The following is a 13140-nucleotide window of genomic DNA, read 5'->3' as shown; positions in this document are numbered from 1 at the left end:
GGTCCACACAAGCTCAGTCAAGCAGGACAAGGCACGTCTGAAGATCAAAACGAGGCTGCCAGAAGATTTTGTTGACAGGGTGAGCCTACTGTTGATCAGGCAGCTCGTGTCAGCCGAGAGTGACATACCAACGCCCCTGCTTATGCTTGTCTGCGTTTGTATGTGTGCAAATGAGGGCATAATTCTGCCTGATTCTCACAGAATGTGCCGTCAAAAAAATGGGAAAATATGTATAAAAAAAGATAATGTCATAGTGAAGTGGATAAATATCTCATCTAAATTGCACATAATTGTACACATTTTTCAGTAAAAGCTACATGAATTAGTAACATCCAAGCAGATGTGCAGAATCTCATTATGACTTCCATCTCATCCCATAATTAGCATTGATTGAGGCATTGATTGAGCTACCGGACTTAATTTGTTTTTGCATTTCCTTCTTGGTTTCAGACAGAGATTTATAAATGTAACCAGTGTGATATTCAATGCCTTAAATGAACAATCAATCAGCTGCCTTGATTACATACTGCTGTTATGTTTATATAGGCGGAGTTAATGTTGACAGACATGACAAGGACACATATCAGAGTCCATGCTAATGGTGGTGCAGTGGGCTGAATATAACATGCTAATCATGATCACAGTGTTTACTCACTGCCTCAGTTTTGTGTGTTAGCGTGCTAAAGATTCAAAATGATAGATAGATAGATAGATAGATAGATAGATAGATAGATAGATAGATAGACAGATAGATAGATAGATAGATAGATAGATAGATAGATAGATAGATAGATAGATAGATAGATAGATAGATGTTTTCCTATTCATTATTTTTATTTTAAATCAAAACGTTTATGTATTAATGCACATACATCTGGATTGATAAGATGTAAATGTACCGGACAATGCGTTCAAGAGTTTTTAAACATTTTTATGGGCAGTTTGCTAAAGCAGTCAGTCTCCATTAGCTTAAGGCTACAAGCATATGGCTATCCTTTTCTGCATTTTACTCACCAGGAAGTGACTCAGAAAAAAAAAATGTCTTAGTGAGCTCATAGGTGGATAGATAGGCTTTAACATCTTGCACAAAATCCTGTAGCTGTAAATGAGCAGATAAAGGACAAAAGAAAAACACATAGATCAAAACTTAATTAACTTAAAATCAAAGGCAAAGATAATAGCATTGACTATTTGGTAGTGTTTTGTGTAAACCGCACAGAAACCTAATAGAGAAAGTCGGATTTCATAGATTCCCATTTAATTGTTTTAAGGGATAAGAAGATATTCAGCTAAAGTTTATCCTCTGCCATTTTTAATAAGATTGCAAGATTTATACAGAGTTTTTTTGTTTTTTTTAATCAAAACTAGTTATGCTGTGGTTTGTCGACGTGAAAAGGTGTGTGGGTTGGTGTTGAATGACAGCTTTGGGACTTGAAGCCTGTGAGGGAATATCTGAATGTCTGAGGGATTAGATCAAAACAAATGACAAGAGGCTGCCCACTTGTATTTCACTTTTTGACAGAGTGCGTTAAAGAAATGGCGATGGAGGCTGATGACAGCAGAATGCTTTCTGTCATCTAGAAAAAATAAAAAAGGAAAGAGAGGGAGACATCCAGAGACAAAGGAATGGGCTCCGGAGAAAAGCTAAGAGATTAAAAAAAAAAGTAGAATGGAGTGAAGCAGAAATGGAACGAAAGTGAAGGGATGACAGAGATAAGGAGTGGACTAAATGAAGAATGGACTGGCGGCTATGGTGGGAGAGAAATATCCTCGGACAGGGGAAGAGGAGGGGTGAGTTGGAAGGGAGAGGAGAGGTGAAGGACGGAAGGAAGCGTAGTTTTTTCATGTAGGAAGTAGAGTGTGACAGTTGCGTAAACCTTTGCCACTCTCCCCATTTGAGTTCATAACCTCACACACCTTGACATCTTCAGCACACACACCAACAGCTGGCACTTCCGGGACAATCTCACGGAGACGCACGTAGAAAAACACCGCTGGCATGGTTTTGTCTTCGACTGTTGAACAGATGAAATGACACAAACAAACCCCAGGTAGTCTTGAGTAGCAATGTATTTCTGAGAGGGTCTTTTGATTCAAAGCAGATGGACAGATTTCCCTCAGTTTGCACCTGCAGAAATGTGTGCTGTAATGCAAAACAGATGCAGTTTGACATCTGGGCACGGCAGCCAAAAATGCCTCCCTGGATGTAAAGTTGTATAATGATACAACAAGATGCAACTTTCGTACAGTGTTGGAATAGAGTACTTACATCCATTTCTTAATGAGAATTGTTCTATAATTTTATCGCTGCAACCACTGTATATTTTCTTGCAGTATTGTACCTTTTACCAAGAGGGAAATAAGAACGCCTAAAGCACTACAAATCAAGTGATGGTGAAACAAGGTCTACAAATCAAGTGCAGTTAAATTTAATGGACTATAATAATGAGTTGCATTACAGACTGAATTAAAATGTCTTTGAAGCTAAAGAAAAAAAAATCCTTTCACGTCGGCAGATTTGAACTCTTAATTGCACAGTTCCAATGTTTAGAAAGTAATCGTCACTTTGCAAGTAAGCAGCAACCACCAGTTGAGTGGTGGAGTAAAAGGAGCGTCCTGTAAGGCTTTGTTCGGACTCACAGGCCAAATTAGATTTAGAGAATATACAAACTGTATCTGGATTTGAATCTGAACAGCCAAAAACAAATTTGTTGGTGCGATCCTCCCACACGCTACACCCTCCTGGTAAAACTCAGCTTGCTAGGCTGAACTGGCCGTATGCAATTTAGAGAAAATTGTTGGGGAAAGGCAAAGAAGAGATGAAATAAAATACATAAATCTCGAGACAACAACAACACCAAAAACAAAAAACAAAAAAAAAAAAGGTCCTGTCAGGAGACACTACAAGCAAATTGCAACAAATAGCAACAGTCCAGCAATAATCAGAGGAACATTTTCAACAACAACGTGGATACACCGCTATCGAGCTCCTGTTCACAATCGAGAGAATCTGGCCTTTCTTTGGCCTTTGTTGTAACCAGAGGGGATGAGTGTGAAGTGAGCATGACGTTGTCTATGATGACGCTTTTAATACTGACAGCTCCAGTGATGAGGCTATGCCAGGAGAGGGCTAATTAATCCTAATGATTATGATTTTAATGGAATCTGAAAGTACGGTGACAAAAAAGTCTACAGCATCGGACGGTTCCTCATTAGTACGACCAGGATTTTTATTTTTTTTACTCCAAGTACTTGTCGTAAAAGGACTAATTAAAGATTGATAACTGGCCTATGAAGTGTCATGTAGGGTTTATTGTAACATTCCTCAGAAATCCTTCAGGGAAGTCATACTCTCGATCCCTGATTTACTAGATCACGTCATGTAAGTCATGACCTGCTGATCTATCATATTTGCTATCTTGAACTATTTGTGCAATCCTTACATTAAGATTTTCCTGCAGTCCAACAGCAGTGAAAAGCCTCTCGAATAACAGCTACAATTTGACAAAGTAGGGAAGACACAACTCGATATGAGAATTTGATCCAATATTTATTCAGCGCCACAGGGGATGCCCCCAGCAGCTTCTGCAAATTTGTTTACCTATGCAAATACCTGTTCAGAGAAGCCGTGATAATATATTTGCACACTTTGTACACAATTGCTAAAAAGTGGCTGATTAGAATTCCTGTTGAAGTCCTGTAACCACATAAAATTACTTTTTCTAGGGGGCATCTGCCCTTTTGCTTCCTACAGATGGCTTCCTACACAAGAACACCGCAGGAGACCATCACCTCCTTTCCAGGCTGTAACTCTGGGCTCAGTTAACCATCATGTATACATTTAGAGCTTTCTGTTCTCTCTTCCAGGCTATGGCATCGGTCTGCCACAGGGTTCTCCTTTAACCCGCAATGTGTCAGAGTTTGTCAGTCGTTACAAGTCAGACGGCTTCATGGACATGCTACATGACAAATGGTATAAGGTTGTGCCCTGCGGGAAGCGAGTCTTTGCAGTCACTGAGGTAAGTCATTGGAGGGAGAGGGAGTGTTCATGTATTGTGTACGTGTATTGTGTGTAAAGCAAAGACTTCTGCTGCGGCACTTCAATAAACGAGTCTCCCTCTGGGACGCAGACAGGATTGCCTGCCAGCTTTATACACACACACTGACAGACACACACACACACACACACACACACACACACAAACACACAAGCAGAGACGTACAATCACACAAACTCAGGCCTATTTACAGACCTTAACCAGAGTTACCAGCACATACTGTCTGGGTGTCAATACTTGTGTTATCCACTGTGTGCAATGGAAAAGTACTCTCGTCCCTCTGCTTTTTTATACTTTAAAAAACTAGAAACCTCTTGACGGAGTAAACTGTCTGCTATATCTGTTGTTTGTGAATGGAGAAGCTAGTACACTCCCTTTGGCCATCCCTTTTAAATTCCACTTCAAAGTTGGGGGATATTAAAGCAACAAACACAATTACACAGTCAGAGCTTTCTCCAGTGAAATGAAAACCTAAACTTCACCCCGTATCAGGAAGTTAGTCCTCCTATTTGAAGCCTACTTTCAAACAATGTGGGATTTAGTGTCATTTTGCCCTCTGGATTGGGAGCAAAAGGAGGTCAGAGTAGGCTGATGAATATGTTGAGTCAGCATGGGGCTAATTACCATCAGAAGCAGCGTAGAAATGAGCTGGGTGGAGGAAACATGATAATAGAGCACTGGAGAAGCTGCTTCTTCTTCCAGCTCCTTCAGGCCCATGAAACTCTCAGAAGAGATTGACATTTTGTCAACTTGAGATGTGAACGAAACACATGGGAACACATCGCTCTTTATAAATCATTATATTTTCTTTTAACTAGAAAATTCCACTAACTTTTTCTTCTTCTCACCCCTGCCTCACATGCTTTATTCCTGGCATGTCTCACTGGCTTGAACAGGCAAATTCAGTCAATTACACATTTAACAAAAAGTGGACCAAATGGAAGTTATGTCAATAAAAATCATCAGGCTGTTTTTTTTGGCTAAGTCTCTATACCAAACTGAGGTACTCTCCTGACACCTCCCTCTCTCTTCCTTTGCATGTGTGTGTGTGTGTGTGTGTGTGTGTGTGTGTGTGTGTGTGTGTGTGTGTGTGTGTGTGTGTGTGTGTGTTGATGATGCCACCTCCCTAGACTCTGCAGATGGGGATCCAACATTTTTCTGGTCTGTTTGTGCTGCTGTGTATGGGAGTGGGCGGAGCCTTGCTGACCTTGGCAGGTGAACACACCTTCTATCATCTGGTCATCCCTCGCCTCCGCCGCCGACACACACTGCAGTATTGGATGCACACCAGCCAGGTGAGTAAAGACAAACGCACACCCTTATAATCATATCTTTGTGAGGACCTTGAATGACACAATGCATTCCCTTGCCCCTTTACCCTAAAAGTAACCTCTAAACTTATCTAATGCAACTAAACCTGACCCAAACCTAACCATGACCTAACCATAACCTAGGTTTAACTCCGACCCTAAAGCCATGTCTTGACCTTCAAACAGCCATTTGCAGTTATGGAGAATAGTAAAAATGTCCTAACTTGACAAAAATGTCCTTTTTTTTGGTCGTTAAAAATGTGTTCACACACACACACACACACACACACATGCACAAAGAAGCACAGTGCTTTAGGAGTCTTGTACTTGCACTTTCACAAGCACTCATATAGATGCTGCTCAAACTGGGTTTGCAATCTGTTCATTGGCCGCAGGTGTACATGCACACACACACACACACACACACACAGACTCACACACACAGACTCACACACAGCAGCATACGTGAGCATGACCGTATGTGAGACGCTCCTCGCTCCCTTGAGTTCATTGTTTTCTTGAAGGTAACTTATACCCTCTACTGGTAGAAAAGTGTCATACATCAGAAGGTCACACAAGAAAATCTGAAATAAGTATTTCTGCACAGTAAACCCGTTTGATGTTTGACATCAGTAAATTCTTGTTCATTAAATGTATTCTAAAATTATCTTATCCATTCTATTCTCATTTTCGTCTTAAATTCCACACATCTTTTGCAGGTAAACCTGCGAATGCCAAATAACGGGAGCGAGCGGAGTCATACCACCTCGATCAAATCTCATTACAAGTTACGCTGATACAATGATACGTGTGTCAAATTGAAATGAAAAAAAAAAGTATATTTATATGACGTTTTGATATTTTTGATATGATATGTTATGAATGTAACTATACCCAGAAAAAAAGTCGAGTCTAAAAAAGGGCCACTGATTTGTCAACAGAAAAATGACTGCAGATATCCCTCTTATATTATATATACCATTGTGCAATGAAGTGTTAATCACAACAGCCTGAAAATGTGTCCAAATTTGCAATAACTTTAAACATATATATATATATATATATATATATATAGAGAGAGAGAGAGAGAGAGAGAGAGAGAGAGAGAGAGAGAGAGAGAGAGAGAGAGAGAGACATTTATGACTTCTTACACATGCAGACTGCTGATAAATTAAAGACAAGTCCTGAAGAGATGATGTAGACACGCACGGTCGTCCTACAGAGGAATCACTGAGTGGGTTGATGAGGATGAAAATGTTTTGAATCATGTTGCTTTGCTTTGCAGTCAACAGATCTCAACCACATTGAAAAACCCGTGAGAGATTTTTGTGTTTGACAGTGTTCTCCACAACCGATATCACGACACCCTCCAGAGGGAATATTTTTGGAAGAATGGCGTAGATCCTTCCAAAAGAGATACAGATGTGTAGAGTCCTTGCCAAGGCACATTGCAGCTTGTCTGGCAGCTCGTGGTGTTGTTTTCCCTTGAATTATTCATCCAACCTTACCTTCTTTTTATTAATGTCTTTTCTTCTATAACTCTTTCTTCTACGCAACATCAATGAAACATGTTTTTCACGGGAACATTTTCAAGAAAATTGATTTGGTTCAAAATGAAGATAAAGCGTAAACCAGAGCTGCAGAAGTGTGTTTACTCCAATTTGACTGCCTGAGAAATACTGTGCATGACAGGATACACAACAGAACTGAAAATTGGGGATTTAAAGGTCATGTATATTTTCTTCTTTTTTTTTTTATTTATATAAAACTCAAGAAAAACAAAATGGGGGGCCTCTGGCATTTTTTAGGTTTTTTTTTTTGTTTTGTTTTTTTTGGAGTGAATAATGGAACTCGCAGTGTGAATATCAAGACTGCTCCCATTTGTCTGCGAAATCTTTCTAAAAAGGGCAACCACTCGCAGGCAGCCTCCAGCGTTCATCACATCCCCGGCACAGCTATCTGAGGGAATGACATCAGAGTTAGTCCCTCAAGATAATCCCAGTCTCAATTAAAAACCTCCTGTTCATTTGGATGTCCTTGTAGCACAATATAATTACAAATATTAGTATTGTCTTCACCTTTTTTGCCAAAGACTACTTTAGAAAGGGCTTAAGCAACTCAACCTCTCGACTAAGCAGAAAAGAAATTACAATCGTTTGAATAAATTATTCAAAAGGCCCACAGCAGGATTTATGAGTAATAGTTGGCAAAGAAGGATATTCTGCGTAACTAGAACAACTCAGAAATTCAAATAAATCCTCTCTGCTCATTTATTTCAAAGCTGATTATCAGTTATCAGTAATTCTGCTGTTTATTTTCTCTTCTTTTTCAGAAAATCCACCGAGCGCTCCACACAACATATGAGGACGTAGGGAAGGAGCCGACTGGCCTCGACCAAAAGTAATGATGTCACCCACTAACCTGTGCGCATGAAATGTCACAGCCAGTCAATATGTCATCAATACCTTTTAGACTTGTTTGACCATTTATATCTGGCAGAAATGGTGCTGAATGATTTTATCCTTTTTGCCGCATGTGAGTGGCATGAATTGAAAAAAACTAATAAATTCAGATTCCACCAGTTTGAATTTTTATTCCGTCCTCTCTTATTCAATGGCTACATTTCCTGAATAGTAAAACACAATGGACCAATACATATCATTTCATACACATTTCAATATACCAAATAAAAGTACTTAGCAATACATTTAACTGATGAAACCAAAATTAGCCCAGTGACTGGGTTAGTTTGCTTGTTGAAGTCTCCTCTAGATAAACTTTGAGTAGAAGCAGGTCGCCTCCTCCATAAGATTACCGTTCACGAGCAGACTTTACCGTTTAGATATTTAAAATGAGGTGGAACCTAATCGGACGTCAGAACAGTTCTAGTACTGATTGAGCATCGCTTCCTCACCATCCAAATGGAACCTGGAATTTACTCGTCTTTGTTGGGATATTGTTAACACGACTGAGTGCAGGCTTGTCAACGGTTTCTCTAACTGACAAGGCCTTGATGACGCTCCACAACGTTATAGCTTGAAGCGCATCCACCCCATTGGTGGTGCATGCTAACTGGAGCCTTACGCTTTACCCCTCTGCTAACTAAAACATAGCTAAATGACTTCATCATGCAAATCTTCTCAGCTTTACAATCATTATCAGTCCAAATGGATGAAATTGTTGTAGTAACAGTCACTGCCAGAAGATGGAGACAAATGCTCCACGCTGCAGCTTTAACACGGCAAAGTTGTTTCAGGAGTTTTCTCACGTCAGATGTTGTTTAAGTCTTGCATGTGAAAAAATCTACTGCGTAAGTTTCAGGAAACATTAAATTTGCAAAAAATAATGCTGTTCTAACCTGGTTGATGTTTTTTAATCTGTAAGACAGCGCCACTTATTTACAGAAACGTCGCGATTAATTTGGTATTTACAAATTGAAACTATAGAATTCACGGGCCTGGCAATAAATCTTCCTTTCGATTAGTTTTATAAGGTCTGATTAAAATTATGATTTTCGTGGTCATAGAGTATTTTAATTAGTGTACAAAATGATTTGTTCTGTTACATTTTTAATGAGCTAAATTCATCTTAGCCAAGTGTATCATTACTTCCTATCCTCTGTGCGATATCATTGCGATCGTAAATCTGACGCAATATCGTATATGGCAGGCGCAGTAATCTGATGGCCAAATTGTCCATCATCTCATATTCTTATACGTGTGATCTACTAGACTGTGTGTGAATGTCATCTCGGAGGTGTGTGTGATGTCATTATAGTAATGTATGCCATTATAGCTTTGAGTTGTACCTTTTCCATCAGGGGACGATAAAGTTTATCTTGATCTTGTCAGTATAACAGTTCAACAGCCTCAAAATTACAGCCACCAAATGGCCTTTAAAACAACTATTTTATTTCTGACTCAGTAAAAGCTGAACTTCATGAGAGGAGGATTTGTTCCCGGGCTGTTGTACGCTACTTCATTCATCGTTCCCGCAGGGATTCTTTTTATTTGTGATTCTTTCGGTTAACAATAGCAACTTTTCTTTAAAATTGTGACAAAACAGCAGTTCGGCTTTCCAACGGATGTAATTCAACAGACGAGTGTTGTCAACAATCTTTGTCACATGATTGCGTGTGTAGGGCGATGATGTGTCGCGTCGCATTCAGGAGTTGACATCATCTCTTGATGAGAGCGTCTCCTGCATCAGTGGAAAACATCTCCTACTTTTTTGTAGTGAAACCACTGACTTTTTGTGACAAAAGTATGTGTGCAAGTATGTTTTTGCCGTTTGCTTGTTGTACTGTTCTGTTGTACCGTATATCTCACTGCACATATGCCCTTTGCTGTGATCTTCCTCTCTTTCACTAGCCCCTCCTCTTGTATCTCAGAGAACTGCACCCTCCACAGGAAGCAGCATCAGCCTCCGTCCGTATCTCCTCCCACATCGCTACCTGCTTCCACCACAGCTGGAGACACTGGCAACTCCTCCTCACCGTCCCATGAACCCAAGGAGAAACGTGTGCACTTTGACCTGGATACCCTCCACAGCTACCGACTGCGCACACACACCGCTTCAGTGCGTGGCCGGCCTGGGATGGTCGGCCGACCTGGTCTCGGCCTGGGAGGGTTGGGGCTGGGCAACTTTGGGAATTTTACCACCCCTTCACAGATCAGCCTTCATGCTAATGGGGGCCCCGTCTCTGCTCTGGCTTCTACTGGTTTGGTGCTCTCTCCTCTGGGAAGCAGTGCCGCACAGACCAGCCTGTGGGAAGGGGAGCTCCAGGAGCTGCAGGGGAAGATCGAGACATTCCGTAACCAGCTGAGAGAAGCTCTGGCCAGGAGAGCAGAGATCCAGAGCAGCCTGGAGAGAGAGAGGAGCGGACTTGTGTGTAGGGACACCAGTCTGGAGCAGGAGAAGGACAGACAGAGGATACAAACTATTAGCACAGACAAAAGTAGCTCCTCTCAGTCAAAAATCCTCGAGAGAGACAGGACCAGCCAACTTCAAACCTTGAATAATCAACCAACAGGGAGGGCTAACCAATCAGCTGGTCCGGGGACTCTGAAGCTTGGGAGGAGCAGCCAGTTAAACACAGTCAACAGTTTGGACAGAGGGAGAGCCAACCAGTTATGCGCCATTAACACTCTGACAGAGGAGAGAACTGTCCAGTCACGCACTTCCACCAGTTTGGAGCGAAGTCAAGTCAACCAACCGGGTGCTGGAAACATTAGCGTCCAATCACGGAACTCTTCTAGCCTTGACAGACAGAAGGCTAACCTATCACGCGCTCTGAATGCTCTGGAGAGGACAAAAGCCAACCAACCGAGTGTAAGCAGTGGGACTTGATTGTCTTACTGAGTTCTGAAGGTTCGCAGAGTTACATAGCCGTGGGAAGAAGGCGTCAGAATAGTTTAGGGAGGCTCTTGCTGAAATATAATTTTATGAATTAACTTACTACATTAATTACTGCAGCTTAACACAGAATTGTTGCCATACTTGCTTTAAAATACCTTTTTAAAAAAATGCATCTTTTGAAATAAAAAGGAAAAATAATTCTCAGTATCTTAAGTACAAGATCAGCGACTTTTGAAATTAACCTTTGGAAAATCTGGCAAATTCTAAAAACAATGCGAACTATGAAAATGGCCTACAAGCACGTATAGAGTGATGGTGGCAAGAGCACAGGAAAAGCAAACTTGGCCAAACAAAAAGAAGGAGAACATTATCAGCAGCAGAGGTTGAATCACACACATACAATATATATTTATGTAATTGAAGATACAATTTCCCCAAAGTTTGAATAATAAAAGAAGGCAGAAATGTGTGTAGTTACCAAATCCTGAAAGAAAAGAAATGCCTATTTGTGCTGGCACTGTGTATCTACATCCCTTATATGTGAAAAATTTTTATTTCACATATTTTCATAGCAGAATCCTACCATATGCTTTTTCTATTAAGTCTTAAAATTGAAAAAATGTCCTGCAAAAGCCTTGTGTGACGGTCATTTCTCTCTGATTTCATGGGTTTCCGGAGGCAGGGGGATGCGGAAGCAGGATTTGACAGATTTTACGTTATAATTCACGTTGTAATGAAAGAATGCTTCTTTTACCGTCCACAATAGAATCGATTCAAAGCATTTTAGATCCAAACATATTGCTCTAACCCATAGCTGCTAGCTTTAATTAACATGAAAGCATTTCTGTCTGTGCTTACACCTCGACAAACTGGCATCATGAGCAAAACAAAGAGAAACAAGACGTAATAAAATAACAATTTAACAGTCCAACATCTTGTTAATGGGGAGACACAACAACAAAAAAACTCTTCCATCCAAACATTAATTATCAGATTAGCCCATTGCGCCAATCACATCCAAACATTTGTCCACCATCTGGCAACAACTGTGCACGCAGTGACTGGATCGAGAAATTAGAAGTCACTCACTCAGTGCAGATTAGCATCAGCTCGAATATTCTTGTGTGTGTGTGTGTGTGTGTGTGTGTGTGTGTGTGTGTGTCTTGTTTTTGCTTCAGTTAATTTAACAGGTACTTTATATTTTCTGCTCAGACAAACCATAGTATTTTTGCATTCTACCAAATGCTATATATTTTTTAAATACACTCATTTATTCGAAGGAGCAGACAAGCTGCTGATAGCGTTGTATCATTCAGTTAACCTCTAGAGGGAGCTGCATCCCTGCTTCCCACAGCTATGAACTCTTCAAGATTAAAGTTTTGTGTTGTTGCAAAATCACTGAAATAAACAATTTCAAGATGAAATGTACTTTTCAAGGAAAAGTGGCGGACGTAAACTGTGTTTTGACATGTCGCTTGCAGCAGAAGAGGACGTGCAGAGATAAGGCCTTTATGAATTCACTCCAGCACTATTCAGTGAGACGTCGCCTAATCGTATTGTGATACTCAATCTTGTGCGAGTGTCTTGAAAACGGACGCTGGGCGATTTCATTGCTCCAAAAGTCTGAGACATGATGTAATGAAGTTTAGGCTTTTATGGTGGTATTGATTTCCCATTTCCAACCTTGCTGTGGTGTGAAGTGGTCGTGTTCACATGCCATGGTGTCTATGAGGAATATTATTATTTAGGAGAAAGAGTTTATGGTACTGGACTTTTAAATTTACCCCCTTATACAAACGGTATCTGCATTTATTGAAATTTTATCATATCATTCTCATATTTTGAAATAAACATTTATATACTGATCTACTCGCATCATCTCTAATATTTCGAGTGTAAAAACGAAAGTTGTTCCCGCCGAGGGCTTTGACTGCGGGATAATGCAAACGTTTGTCATGTCTGACTCACAGAAAATAAATTCAGGCCTCATCAAACAAGTTTCAAATACATTACTCCACTAATTTCACCGCAAACGTGCGCTGTCGTTACGTCAACTATTTCATCAACGCACTCAAAACACCTTCTCAGCTTTGTGCAATGTGCAGTTGATGCATACGAGCTCCGACGATTCAATTTGTTTTTTCAGCAACACAAACCAGACAAACAGAGCAGCTTCAAGTCCGGTTTGTGTCGTCAGTGAGCTTGAATTGGAAACAGGTAACAGGTGTGTTGGGCACATTTACCATAATAATCACATGATAAACTGATATTTTTCATATATCTGGTCAGTTCTATTTGGTATTGTGTGGTTGTTGTTGTTTTTTTTCCTTATCTATGAGGGGAACATGTCGATTTTGGATGGATCTTTCTCTTTTTTCTTTGGACGTCTTGTCACCCACACGTGTGACTCGTTG

General features: G+C 40.4%; 1 protein-coding gene across 1 annotated transcript in view; it reads left to right on the top strand.

Moving 5' to 3' along the window:
* The window catches only part of LOC147246301 (glutamate receptor ionotropic, NMDA 3B-like), a 79023-nt gene extending 66502 nt beyond the window's left edge, over nt 1-12521 (top strand). Inside the window, exons 9-12 of the mRNA XM_086182818.1 lie at nt 3868-4019; nt 5189-5353; nt 7701-7768; nt 9739-12521. Of these exons, the coding sequence (XP_086038944.1) occupies nt 3868-4019; nt 5189-5353; nt 7701-7768; nt 9739-10717 (1364 nt within the window). The 3' untranslated portion in view covers nt 10718-12521. The remainder of the gene's footprint in view (nt 1-3867; nt 4020-5188; nt 5354-7700; nt 7769-9738) is intronic.
* The last annotated feature ends 619 nt before the right edge of the window (nt 12522-13140 follow it).

Source organism: Aulostomus chinensis, chromosome 17 (genome assembly GCF_037954235.1).
Source record: "Aulostomus chinensis isolate RoL2024-O1b breed Wild chromosome 17, RoL_Achi_v1.0, whole genome shotgun sequence".
NCBI lineage: Eukaryota > Metazoa > Chordata > Actinopteri > Syngnathiformes > Aulostomidae > Aulostomus > Aulostomus chinensis.
This window is presented reverse-complemented; position numbering and strand designations above follow the sequence as displayed.